This window comes from Vombatus ursinus, unplaced genomic scaffold (assembly GCF_900497805.2).
Source record: "Vombatus ursinus unplaced genomic scaffold, bare-nosed wombat genome assembly UNPS02014863.1, whole genome shotgun sequence".
NCBI classification, from domain to species: Eukaryota; Metazoa; Chordata; class Mammalia; order Diprotodontia; family Vombatidae; genus Vombatus; species Vombatus ursinus.
The window spans coordinates 35256997-35270190 of NW_020954641.1; the positions used below are offsets into that span (position 1 = coordinate 35256997).

The window sequence follows — 13194 nt, forward strand, 5'->3', positions numbered from 1 at the left end:
TATGAATAAATACTGCAAGATAGAGGAAAATGGATCAATACCTGAGAAGGCAGAGGACACTGTGAATTCCCAAGAGAGCATGGAATCACAGCCGGATGTTCCTGAATGGTTTAAAAGAGAAATAGGAGTTATGAAAACAGAATTTATGGTTAGCACAGCAAAAATAATCCATAGAGTAGAAAAACTTAAAACTGTAGTAGTAAACCTAGCCAAAGAAACAAAAGAATAACTGATAGGGAATGAAAATACACAGAAGTGAAGGACAAACTAATAACTGAAGCAAAAAGCAATAACATTAAAAGAACATGTGATTCCCATACAAGAAAAAACATTGATCTCAAAGACAGGAAATAGAGAGACAATTTAAAGGTTATAGGTCTCCCAGAAGAACAAGAAAGGCTTCAGAGAGTCTTTCAAAGGCCATTTTCTGGGTCTTCGAAAGAGGTTTCTCTTCTCCACCAAGCCAGGAAAAGAAAGGTTTCACCTGCTCCTAGTAATCTGTCAATTATTCCAAAGATTTCATAATCCTAGATATCCAGATAATTTTATGATGAAGTCTTGTTGCATTCATTAATGAGGGACATGGGGCAGGATATTGGCCTTGGTTTTGGCTTTGTGAAATTCAGACTTGGCAAGAGCTTAAGGAAGAGAGGGAGGGAAAGAAGGAGGGAATGATTTCAAATGATGAATAAACCTAGGTATTACCACACCCACTGTCATTCCTCTGTACTGCACCCACCTCCCCCCCACAACTTTTCTATGACCCTGTTTAGTTTACCAGCTAAAGTACTTGTCACTTACCTAGCAACTATTTGTCTGTTTTTAATGAGTTATATGTAGAGCTTTATTTTGTTCATTAACACTAATTGATTTCAGGGCTCTAATCTCCAGCATAATCTCCTCTTCCAGTTTCACCATAGCTGGGAAGGAGTCAGTGAAGATAACTTAGCAGTACAACTGGATTTTAAGATGGTTTATGAAGGCTTTCTCTTCAATACCTTTTGCAGGTTTTCCTTTTACTTTCATTTTCCTTTTCTTTCAATGTTAGGGCCTTCGCTATGCATTTTCCACAAAAGCTAGCTACTTCCTCTTCCTCTGTCCTTAGGTGGGTCACTCTGAACGCTACTGCCCTGACTATGGCTGACACCTTGCTGCTTGTTATCTTCAAACAGCCCCTCCTCTGCCAGCCCTGAGGGTAGGCTGGTCACCTTTCATCCACTGGAATTGAGCTTAGGGATGCAGCTCTGATAGGTACATATTTCTTCCATATATGGGTAAGACGTTTCACTTTGTAGGAGTGGCCCTTCCCTGGGCAGAAGTCCTGAGAGGTTCAGATATTTCTTTTTAAAGGAGGCAGATCATTAAGCAGAGGGAAGGTATTGTCTCAAATCTCTAAAGCTACCAAGGTTAGTCTTTGGGAAAGTTAGAGATAAATTGGCTGGGGGTTATCTTAGGTATCCCTCTGCCTCTCCTTTTGAAGCCCCATTTCTATATAAACATCTGTTTTTAGAGATAGGAAAAACCTGAGAGATCAACTAGTCCAATCCTCATATTATAGACATGAAGTTAAGTGACTCACGTATGGATATATAGAATGTACTCCTAAGAGATAAGTGACTTGCTCAAGGTCACATTGTTAAGTCTTAGGTAATAAAAGCTTTCAAAGAACCACAGAAGGTGTTGACAAATGTGTGTGTGTGTGTGTGTGTGTGTAAAAGGTATATACAAAGAGCATTCAGGATTAAAGAATTTAAGCAGTTCTAAGGTAATCTGGGAAGCCCTATGGTCCCTCCTGTGCACATAATCAAAGAAAACCCTAAGGTATGGGTGTATAAAATGCCACAGAATAGGGGCTACTAGCAGAAAGAGCCTCATGGAAGATAGATGGGGCCTCCAGGGTTATGGTGGGGATGAAGAATGTGAGTTGGCAACAACAGACGGAAACAGCAAATGCTGGACAAATGTGAGGGCTTCCCGAGGCAAGCTGATATCTACAGGACAATGCTGAAAGGTGGTGGTAGTGGTAGCCTAGGGCTGGGACAAGGGCAGTGGATGTTAGAGCAAAGGAAGAATAGACCCAAAAGATAAGGAAAGGGAATCTGACACTAGACTGGCCCTAGGACAAGTGTACGAGGTGGGGAACCGAGCAGGTGGTTCCTCAAGTTTTGCTAGGCTTATGTAATTGAATTCCAGGATGCAGGTTTGGAGAAGAATAGCACATTCTATTAGGAGAACTATGACAATTTCCTTGCTAACTGGACTAGGATGAAAGTCCCTTCTCTGTGGCTTAGACACCTTTTAATAGACATATTACCTTAGTTCCTCGGGGGCCTCAGTTGCTTGTAGGGTGCTGCATCTTTGCAAAACACAAATAAGATTTTGATGTTCCTATGAAGATTTTTGGGAGGGGGAAAAATGAGCCATGGAATGATAATTGAGTAGTCTTCATGACTGAAGTTGGATCATATGAAACCAAGGCTGATCCAATTACGTGTGTGTGTGTGTGTGTGTGTGTGTGTGTGTGTGTGTGTGTATCTATACTGTGTACAACAGTGTCAAACTCTCCTTTCTCATTTTACTAAAGCTACCCTACCCCACCAAATCACTGCCAGGGAGCTATGAATCCTCTAAACCTGAGGGTCACTTAACTTAAGCTACTCTTTCCAGGGTTACTAGTGATCTCTTAATTGCTAAATCTTGTTGGCTTTTCTCAGTTTTCATCCTTCTAGGTCTCTGTGTATCATTTGCTACTTTTGACCACATCCTCCTTTTGAATATTGTCTCCTACTTGGGTTTTATGATACTTTTCTTTCCTTTTACCCATGTGATTGGTCCTTCTCAGTCTTTTCTTCTATATTATCATCCATGTCCAATCTCCTAACAGCATTCCTCAAGGCTGTGCCTTGTTCCCTCTTCTATCCACATTTCCTCTGACTATGAGTTCATCTCCTATGACTTCAGTTATTATGTCTATGCAAATGACTCCCAACTCCATATATTCCATAACTTTACTCAACTCTACAAAGCCCTTATCTTTCTCCTGAGCTCCAGTCTCCATTTGGATGTCCTATTGGCATCTCAAACTCATTATGTCCAAAAGAGAACTCATTCTCTTTCTCCCTAAATCCATTCATCCTTCTAACTTCCCTATTTCTGTCAAGGGAAACACCATTATTCCAGTCACTCTGGTCCACAACTTTGGAATCTTCCTCAACTCCTCACTCTTCCTGACACTTTATACTCAATAAGTTTCCAAGTCTTGTTGATGCTACCTCCAGAACACCTTTATTCAAAGCCATCTCCTTCTCTTTACTTGTTCAAGCCTTCATCACTTCTCCCCTATACTACAGTAACAGTTTCCTTATTAGTCTCCTCAGACTCTCCCCACTCCAATTCACCAATCAACAAGCAATTGTAAAGCACTGGGGACATAAAGGCAAAAATGAAACAGTCCCTATGCTCCAGGAATTTACTTTCTATTACTCCAGATAGCTGGCAAATTGACAATCCTGGAGGGAAGGGAATAAGCATTTATGTAGCACTATGTGCCAGGCACTATGCTAAGGACTTTTGCAAATTTTATCTCATTTGATCCTTCCATCAACCCTTGTGAGGCAGGTGCTATTATTACCCCCATTTTTACAGCTGAAGAAATGGAGGCAAACAGACGTTACATTACTTGCCCAGGGCCACACAGTTAGTAACTGTCTGAGGCTGGATTTGAACTCAGGTCTTCTGACTCCAGGCCTAGAGCTCTATCCACCGGACCATGAGCTGCCTCTAAACACAAGAACTAAAGCAAAAGTCTGACCATATCATTTCCTGCTTAAGAAGCTTAAGAAGTTTCAATGTTTTCCTGTTATGTAAAAGATAAATTCCTCTGGCATTTTAAGCTTTTTTCAGTCTGGTTTCATTCTATCTTTCCAGGCTATATTCTTTTCTTTTCATATACTCTGTTTTCCAGCCAAACTTACCTACTTGTATCCCATACATGAAGGAAGAAAGGAAGGAAGGTATAGTGCTGGACCTTGACTTAGGAAGACTTGAGTTCAAATCTAGCTTCAGACACATAAGTTCTAGCTATGTGACCCTGGGCAAGTCCTTTGACCTCTGTCTGCCTCAGTTTCTTCATCTGTAAAACAGGAATACTAATAGCACCTACCTCCCAGGATTGTTGTGAGGATAAAATGCGATATTTATAAAGCATTTTGCAAACCTTAAAGCACTATATAACTTCTAGCTTTTATTATTATTACTATTCTAAACCTTCCTGCCACCATCCCTCAGGAACCTATGCCTCTTTGAAAGACATTTTATTTATCTTCATCAACCTGTCCAAGTCCTTGCTGCCGCCATCTACTGACCTCCAGATCCTTCTCCTTTTTTCCCTCATTAATTCATCACTCAGTTCACAGACTCATTCTTTGCTCTCATTCTTGAGGATTTTGATTCTTCTAAAATCTCTTATCAACTATCATGCTTTGAACAGCATCTATTCTACACTTTTTTCACTCCTCCAAGTCTAAATGCCACCCCTCACCCTTCTTCTTCTCCCTGACCCCCAGTAAATGACCTTGCCTTCTATTTTACTGAGGAAATTGAGGCCATCCATCATTAACTCCTCCAACTCCCATCTCCACACCTCAGAACCTTTCTATATCTTCACCTTTCCTCCGTTCCTCAGTTCCAGTCCCATAGGATGAGGTAGTCCTTCTCCTTGACAAGATCAATCCCTCTACTTTTGCCCATGATTCCATTCTTTACTGCCTCCTTTTGCCGCTTGCTTCATTAATCATCCCCCAGCTTCGTTACTTTCTATTTCCATTTCTATCTCCAACAGCTATAGCCATTCTAAGGTCTCTTCTATCCTTTCTATTTTATTTTAAATTTTTTTTCTCTTCTATCCTTAAAAAAAACTTCCTTTGACCATGCCATTCACCTATACCTCATTTTCTTTTCAAAATCTTAGGAAGAATGACCTAGACTTGCTATTTCTATTTCCTTGTTGCCTTCTCACTTCTCATCCCTGTGCAACCTGGCTTTTCACCCCACTCCTTTATGAAAATCCCCTTTTCAGTGGTTGCCAATTATTAATTAATAAGTCCAGTGGCCTTCTCTCAGTCCTCATCTTTTCAGACCTTTCTGTAGCTTTGACACGACTGATTAACCCAAGAAAGGACCTTCAGAAGGAGAACAAGAGGAAACAGTGTCATAGAGGTCAGGGGAGTGGGAAATACCCAGGAGAAGTGGGTTAATCAGTCATCTTGGGAAGAGTTTTGGACCTGAGGCAAAGGAACCGGGGTCAAAACCTACCTCTGGCCTTGAGTATGCCACAACCTCCTGAACCTCAGTAAGGTGACAGGGTTGGACTAGATGACCTCTTGGGTTCCTTCCAGTTCTAGATCTACAATCCTATGAATATCTGTCACCTAAGCATGAATATTTCCCCCAGGAATCCCCCATGAATGTCCCGAGCTCTTTTCTCTCAAGATTGTTGGATGTGGAGTGAGGGAAGAACTAAGTTTGAATTTTGTACTAGCTTTGTGATTTTCATCTATAAAGTGAGGAGGTAAGAGATAACTTCTAAGGTCCATTCAAACTCTAAATCTATGTTCCTCTGACCTTCTCTCTACGGTCTCTATGTAATTTTGCCTTGTCTCAGGCTCATCACATTACTCCCTGGCCATCTCCATGCTACACTACCTACTCCCCAACCTCCGCCTCTGACTGCAGCTTGGGCTACCAAATACGTGTCATGATGTCCTATTAGAACTGTTCTCAAAATGTGGTCTATGGACCCCTGAGAATCCCCAACTTTCAGGCAGTCTGTGAGGTTATTATTTCACAATAATGCTAAGATATTATGTGCCTACTAAAATATTCTTCCCTTTCTCAACCACATACCTGTGTGAGGCTGGATTATCTTTATATATTTCAACCAAAACAATATATTGCAAAAGACTGAAAGCAGAAGACTATATGAGAATCCACTTGTCTTCTATTAATCTAGTCATTAAAGATTTGCAAAAATATATAAAACAATGCCACTCTTCTCCCTAATTTTTTTTGTTTTGGAGAATATAGATATTTTCATAAAAATTATTTATGTCAATATGGGTTCTTCACTATTATTATTTTAAGTAAATAAATAAGTTAATATTTTAAATACATTTGTTTTAATTTCAAATATAGAAAATGTTGACAGATATAACCCACGTAAACAAAAGCTGTTTGAGGTCCTCATTAATTTTTAAGACTGTAAAGGGGTCTGAGAACTGCTACTCTATTAAGATTTAAACCTCATGAAAGTGGGGACTATTTGGCTTGTTTGTTTTTGTATTCTCTGGGCTTGGCACAAAGCTTGGCACATGGTAAGCACTTAATAAATGCTTTTTTGCCTCCCATTCATTCATCCACCCATTCATTCTCTTGATTGTGATACAGGTTCCTATGGATTCAATGATCACCCCTATGCTGATGAATCTTTAATTTATAATCTAGCCTTAATCTCTCTCCTGAATTCTGGCTCCACATCTCTAACTGCCTGCTGGACATCTTTACCTGAATGTCCCCTGGAATGTCCTACTGGCACTTCAAACTTAACATGTCCCAAACTGAACCCGTCATCTCCCCCATCACTCATTCTTCCAATTTTGCCTGTTTCTTTGAGGGTACCACCACCCTCCTAATCAGCCAGGTTCAAAACCTCTGACCATCTTTTAGTCTCCCCTCTCATTCAACCTTCATAACAAATTAATTGCAAATCCTATCAATTCTACTTCCACAGCATCTCTTTTAATAGCTCATCCTCTCACATGGCCATGAATCAGGTTCAGGTCCTTTTCACCACTTGTCTGGATTGCTGTAGAGGCATCTTAATTGGTCTCTTTGCTTTCAGTGTCTCCCTCTCCAATCTATGTTTCACATAAAATTATCTTTTTTTTTTTTTGCCAGGCAATTGGGGCTAAGTGACTTGCCCAGGGTCACACAGCTAGTGAGTATCATGTGTCTAAGGTCACATTTGAATTCAGGTCCTCCTGACTCCAAGCTGGAGCTCTATCCACCGTGCCACCTAGTTGCCCTTTAAAATAATCTTTCTAAGGCACATGCCTGACAATATTGCTTCCTTCTTTAAAAAGAAATATCTTCAGTGGCTCCTTAGTATTTCAAGGATAAAATGCAAACTCTTCATGATCTGGCTCCAACCTCCCTTTCTAGTCTTAATTTGTATTACTTCCTTTCAAGAACTCTACATTCTAGCCAGACTTGAGTACTAGTTATTTCTGGGACTCAACATGCCATCTCCTCGCTTCTGTGCATTTGCAAAGTGTTTCCTCATATTCAGAATGCCTCCCTCCTCATCTCTGAATTTCTGAATTCTTAACTTTCCTTCAAGGCTCAGTTCAAATGCTTCTTCCTACACATGAGTAACCCTGATCTACCTAGCTGAAAGTCTTCTCTCTTCTCCTTAAAAAAAAAAAAATTCCTAAAACACCTTCTCTACACCTTTTCTTTGCTTCTACTACTCTCTATTGTGTATTTGACTTATTTGTATATGTAGGGCATCCTCCACTAGAACGTAAATTCTTTGAAAACAGGGATTATTTTATTTTTGTTTCCCCTCCCCACTTATGCCCATTGCTATGTTCTACATATGGTAAGTGCTTAATACATTTTTAAGTGGAATCAAAATGATTATTAGAGATGGATGCAACTTTAGAGATCACCTCTAGCCTAATTCCTCATTTTGCAAATAAGGAGGCTAAGGTCCAGAAAGGCACAAATGACTTGCATTAGGTTTCAAGGAACAGATTCAAAGAGTTCAAAGAAAATATAGGTAGGATTCCAAGGTCTATGATTCTTCAGCAAAGTCAGATCAAGAGAGATGCGATGCTCTCAGGAATGAAATTTTGGTGACAAACACTACTGAATCCAGTATGTAAGAAAAGGAGGAGCTATCTAAAAACAGGACCATAGGAGCTCATCAAGCAACTTAGATTTTCAAGGGACACACAAGTGTAAGCAATTGAACATCAATTAATCAGCAGCACGGTCCTGTAAGAATAAGGTCTGACAAAGACCTCCGAAACACTTAGAAAATCGGATCAATACAATGACCAACCACAATTCCATATGACTTATTGTAAGAAACATGCTATCCACCTCCAGATGAAGAGGGGATGGACTCAGAGTTCAGACTGAAGAGCATTTTTTTTTTTAACAAGGCTAATACAAGAATTTGTTTTGCTTAACTATACATACTTATAATGGGTTCTGTTTTTCTTGCTCTCTCAATGGGTGCAAGAGGGGAATGTAAGAGAGAGAGAATTCAGAACTGAAAATAAAATACAACTGAAATAAAAAATAAAGAAAAAAAGGAATCATGTCTAAGATTCTAAAGCCCAGAAGGGACTGAGGTTTTTGATGAAAGCTAATGATGGTGAACAAAAGGCTTTCAAACCTATATTTGGTGTAAGAAGAAGACCAAAGAGATAGATCAGATTGTGGTTTATGGAGAAAGAGATGGTGATATTATATCTACAGAGAAGGCAGAACTTCTCAACTCCTATTTTGCCTCCATTTTCTCTAACAAGGAGAATGACCTTCAGTTTGGGAAGAAGAGAACAATTGTGGTTACCAGGTAATTGAAAAGAGAGGACTTTAGCTGCCTTGAATGAACTCAATTCACCATACCTGGATGGTAAACTATATCCCAGGGCACAGAAAGAACTTGTAGATATGATTGCTGGGCTGTTATTTTTGAAAAATAGGGGAAAATGGGAGAGGTGCCATTTGATTAGAGATGAACAAAACTCTCCATTTTCAGAAGGAGGAAGAGGGCAGTTTCTTCAAAGCACAGTCTGGTAAGATAGACTTTGATTCCTGGTCATTCTGCTTACCCAGCTTCCATTAAGGAATGGTTTATGAGCACTTACAAAGAGAAGCAGTGATTACTTCAAGTGAGCATGGGTTCATCAAGAGCAAGTCGTATTGGACTACTTTAATTTCTTTTTCTGACAGGCTTATCACACTAGTCAATCAAGGCAATGCTGAGGACACAGGACAAGTCATATTTAGCTTTGTACCTTTCCTAAATGCCTCTCTGTACAGCAAAACTCCCAGAAAGCAGAAGTAGGAGCTACAAGAAATCATGGTTGAGCTTGAGAGGAGGAAAACTTTCTTAGTAGTTAAGGCTGATTCAAAAGCTAATGGATTCCCTCTCATTGGAGATCTTCAAGCAGAAACTAGTAGAGCCCTTCTCTGGGTGTACTGTAATGAGTATTCTTAAGAAGAGCTAGCATTTATATAACTCTTTAAGGTTTGGCAAATTATACAAGCACTGTATCATTTGATCCTTCTAACAATTCTGGGAGGTAGGTGCTCTTATTATCTCCCCCATTTTAGAAATGAGGAAACTGAGGCTGAGAGAGGTTAAGCAGCTTGTTCTGGGTCCCACAGCTAGTACATGTTTCAGGCAGGATTGGAATTCAGGTCTTTCTGACTCCAAGTCCAACACTCTACATGCTGCATCACCTAGCTGCCTCTTATTTCTTGTTCAGGCACAGCTTGGAGTAGAAGGCCTCTGTGGTCCCTTTCCACTATGAGATTCTTTGGCTGTATGTTGAGAGATAAGGAAAAGTCTAGACCTAAAGCCTCAGGATCCCTAGCCCAATGTTCTTTCATTTAAATGAGACTGATTATTGTGAAATCTGTCATAGTTAAAAGCCAGCTAATCAACTTTCACATTAAGGTTTCAGGAACTTGCCTGTGGCCAAACCTTGGTGCATCTCCAGTTCCATTTCTGCCCTGTCCCCTCCCCCCAATCCCCAAATCTACAATATGCACCTGTGACTGAATATTCTCATTAATCCTGCTGGGAAGAATTTTCACAGTATGGAGCTTGGTGCTGAATATAATTTTAAGGAAGTATAAGGACTTCACCTTTTCTTCCTCACCAATGTCCTTTTTAATTTTGTTAGGCTTATGATTTCATTTGTCTAGGGAGTTTCCTCCAGTGAGGAAATACTCTTCACCAAGCAGGCTTGCAACTATTCCGCATTTTAGAGTTACCTGGGAAAAGTGACTTGACTGAGTAGCACAGACAAGTATGTGTCAGAAGTGACACTTGAACTCAGGGGGTCCAGATGCCTGGGCTGTCTCTCTACCCATTATGTAAGTGATATTTCTGTTAGTGTTCATAGTGACTTTGAAACTGAAGTGTAATTATGAGTATCATCAGTTAGCAACTCTCTCAGTAAGTAAACTCAAATAGGCATTTTGGAATTGAAAGAATAGCATGTTTTCTAATCAATGTTTGCACTTGCTACTTTCAGGCCTAAGGCATAGGAAGGGAAGAAGGAAAAAAAAATGTGATAGACCAGTCCAGCAAATTGGGAAAATCAGTCACAGCTATGATGGCCCTTTGTGTCCAGAGAATTATTTTCTCATACATACTCCCAGAAGTAGAGTAAAAACGCAGGAATTGCATTTTTAAAGATGTTCTTTTTCAGATGCAAATAGTGTATTATTATGCATTTAGTTGTGAAATTTTCCGCTGAAGTTGAATAATTTGGAGGTGGGGAAAAGGGGAAATGAATAGCTTATCTCTTCTGTTTTGTAAATTTAAAATTAAATGAATATCTTTTTTCTTTTTCTTTTTAAATGGGATTTCCCTGTGGTCTGCTTCCTTTGAAGATTTTTTTTTTTTTTTTGTTGAAGAAAACATATTCATGCACAGTGTAAACCCCAAGAAGCTTTAGTGAAGGGTTCTGATGAGATCCCAATTTTCTTAGGAGCAGCTTGCTCAAGATGGGTGCTGCTTTAGAGATTGCCATAGTAACCCACCCAATCTCAATGCCTGATCTTCGCTGATGCCAAAGGGACCAGTTACAACATCATAGCCTGCTTGCTAAACAAAATCAGATTCACTCTCAGCCCCACCCCAACCATATAGCAATTTGAACATAAAGGCACAGAATCAGAGTATCTCTAAGCTGTCAGTGACCTGAGAGATCATTTAGTCTAAACTCGTATGCCAAGCAGGAATTCACTCTTAAGCAGAAATGTTTATCCTTTTTGTGTGTCATGGACTCATTTGGGAGTCTAGTGAAACCTACAGACCCTTTTTCAGAATGATATTTTTAAATAACTGAAGGAAATGATAAATTTCAGGTAGAGGTCTGAAAATAAAGCCATAATTTTTCCCAAGTTCAAAGATCCCCTGAAATCCATCTACAGACTTACCTGTGGAACCTAGGTTAACCTATTCCAACTCAAATCTCTTGGACAGATGACCATTGCCTCTGCACAAGCAGGTGGTGTAGTGCATAAAATGCTAGACTTGGAATCTAGAAGATCCCAATTTGAATCCTGTCTCAGACACTTATTAGCTGTTGTGACCCTAAGCAAATTACTTGACTACCTCAGCTTCAGTTTCCTCAACTGTAAAATGGGATAATGATAGTACCTAGCTTAAAGGATTCAGAAGATCAAATGAGTTAATACATGTAAAGTGCTTTCAAAACCTTAAAGTGATATGTAAATGTTAGCTCTTACTTTATAAGGCTGCATGGGACCACTTTAACAGCTAGAAAGGTCTTCTTTATATTCTTTGCATCTGTTTGGGAAATGATGTGTGCCTTAGCAGAACTGAAATTCAATTCAATTTCTAGGGTAATAGGATGAAGGGTCAGGGCCATAGGCATTGACTATGCTTCAGAACTAGAAGAAACTAACAAACCCTGGGACAGACAGGATCCATCTTCCACTCATTCTGGGTTGCAGCAATGGGCAAAATGCCAAGATTAATTAGGTGAAATGATGATGTAATGCTGTACCTCTTATGGGAGAACTGCTGAATCAAGGTTAATTATCTGCTTCCATCAGCAGAAAGGCTTTCCCCTTAGAAGACCTCACTGAGTCTCTCCAGGTTTATGGTTTCTCTAGAATGCTGTACTGAAAGCACACCGGCTTTCTTATGTAGCTACAGTCAAACTAAGCTTAGTTACGCAGCTAATAAAGTCAGTACGGCTAAGGGAATTCTAGATTGGGGCTTCTACACAGAACATCCCTTTTGGCCACTGTCTTTGATGATTCTGCCTGATCTCTATTCTCTGGAACAGAGTGGCCTGAGGTTACAAAGCTTAATTGGGTACAGGCAATGGCAACAGGAATAAAAAAGAGGATCTCTTCCACAACACTCTGGAAAATATACCGGAGAGTAGCCCTGAGGAAAGGACAGGTTCAGGAGGATCTTGTGGAACACATCAGACTAGACTCACCTTCTTTCTATACCACCCCCTCCACATCCACCATTTCTCTGCAATGGTTTTAAATTGTCCAGGAAAAACCCACATGGCTGGTGACTGTGGTAGATGTTCTTTCCAAGGGAGACTATGAACTCTGATTAGATAACTCATTAAACGGATAAATAATTCTCAATCTGTCCTTCCTTCTTAAACCCCTCATTTGTTTTTTCCAAAGAGTTGAAGGATTTTGCAAAGTAGGTTGTTCCTCTTACCCTGCCCTTCCATTACTTTCATTGGCTATGATTATTTATAAATTAAAGGCAGCATCTTTTAGTGGACAGTTAGGATAGGGTCAAGAAGACAAGAGTTTTAAGTCCTTAGACCCTGGATGGATGACTGGGCAACTCTCTAGGAAGGTAAATCGCTGAGTAGGTGAAGATCTGCTTTGGTGATAGGAGTATGCTTGCCTGGGAATTCCCTAAAGCCTCCATCTCCAAACAAAACATACAGGTCACAAAACAATTTACAAAGAGCTCTTATTTACAAAGTATTTTACCAAAACACCAGAACCTGCATTGGAAAGGAAGCAAGTGAAAAACCAAATTTTTTCCCATTTCTTTCAAATATCAGAACATCATGAGGGTTATTCACCCCCCCCTCCCAAAAAAAAAACCCAACAACAACTTGCAATTGTGAGCATTTAATTCTCTGTCCCTAGAGATTGGGAGGAGAGGAAGGGAGTTTTGGCGGTGGATGTTATTGGAAGGTTTTTGAGCATGGTGAATTCAGAATTCTTAGTCAATTTAGTTTCAGCTATTGTCATGATTACTTTTTAAAACCCTCAAAGATTTCACTAATGATTTTATTTGCATAGTGTGCTTGCTGGCTGCTTGTGGGCGCTATGTTTCTTATATTTATAATATCACAAATCTAGATGGTATCTTAA

The 13194-nt window shown here is 39.7% G+C and overlaps 1 protein-coding gene across 5 annotated transcripts in view; it reads right to left on the bottom strand.

Moving 5' to 3' along the window:
- The window catches only part of SH3RF2 (SH3 domain containing ring finger 2), a 166071-nt gene that overhangs the window by 58268 nt on the left and 94609 nt on the right, over nt 1-13194 (bottom strand). For 3 of the 5 annotated variants that reach the window (XM_027841941.1, XM_027841938.1, XM_027841939.1), the window contains one exon: nt 42-101. The exons of the other annotated variants lie outside the window; for them this stretch is intronic. In XM_027841941.1, coding sequence (XP_027697742.1) covers nt 42-101 — 60 coding nt within the window. The remainder of the gene's footprint in view (nt 1-41; nt 102-13194) is intronic. 5 annotated transcript variants of the gene reach the window in all.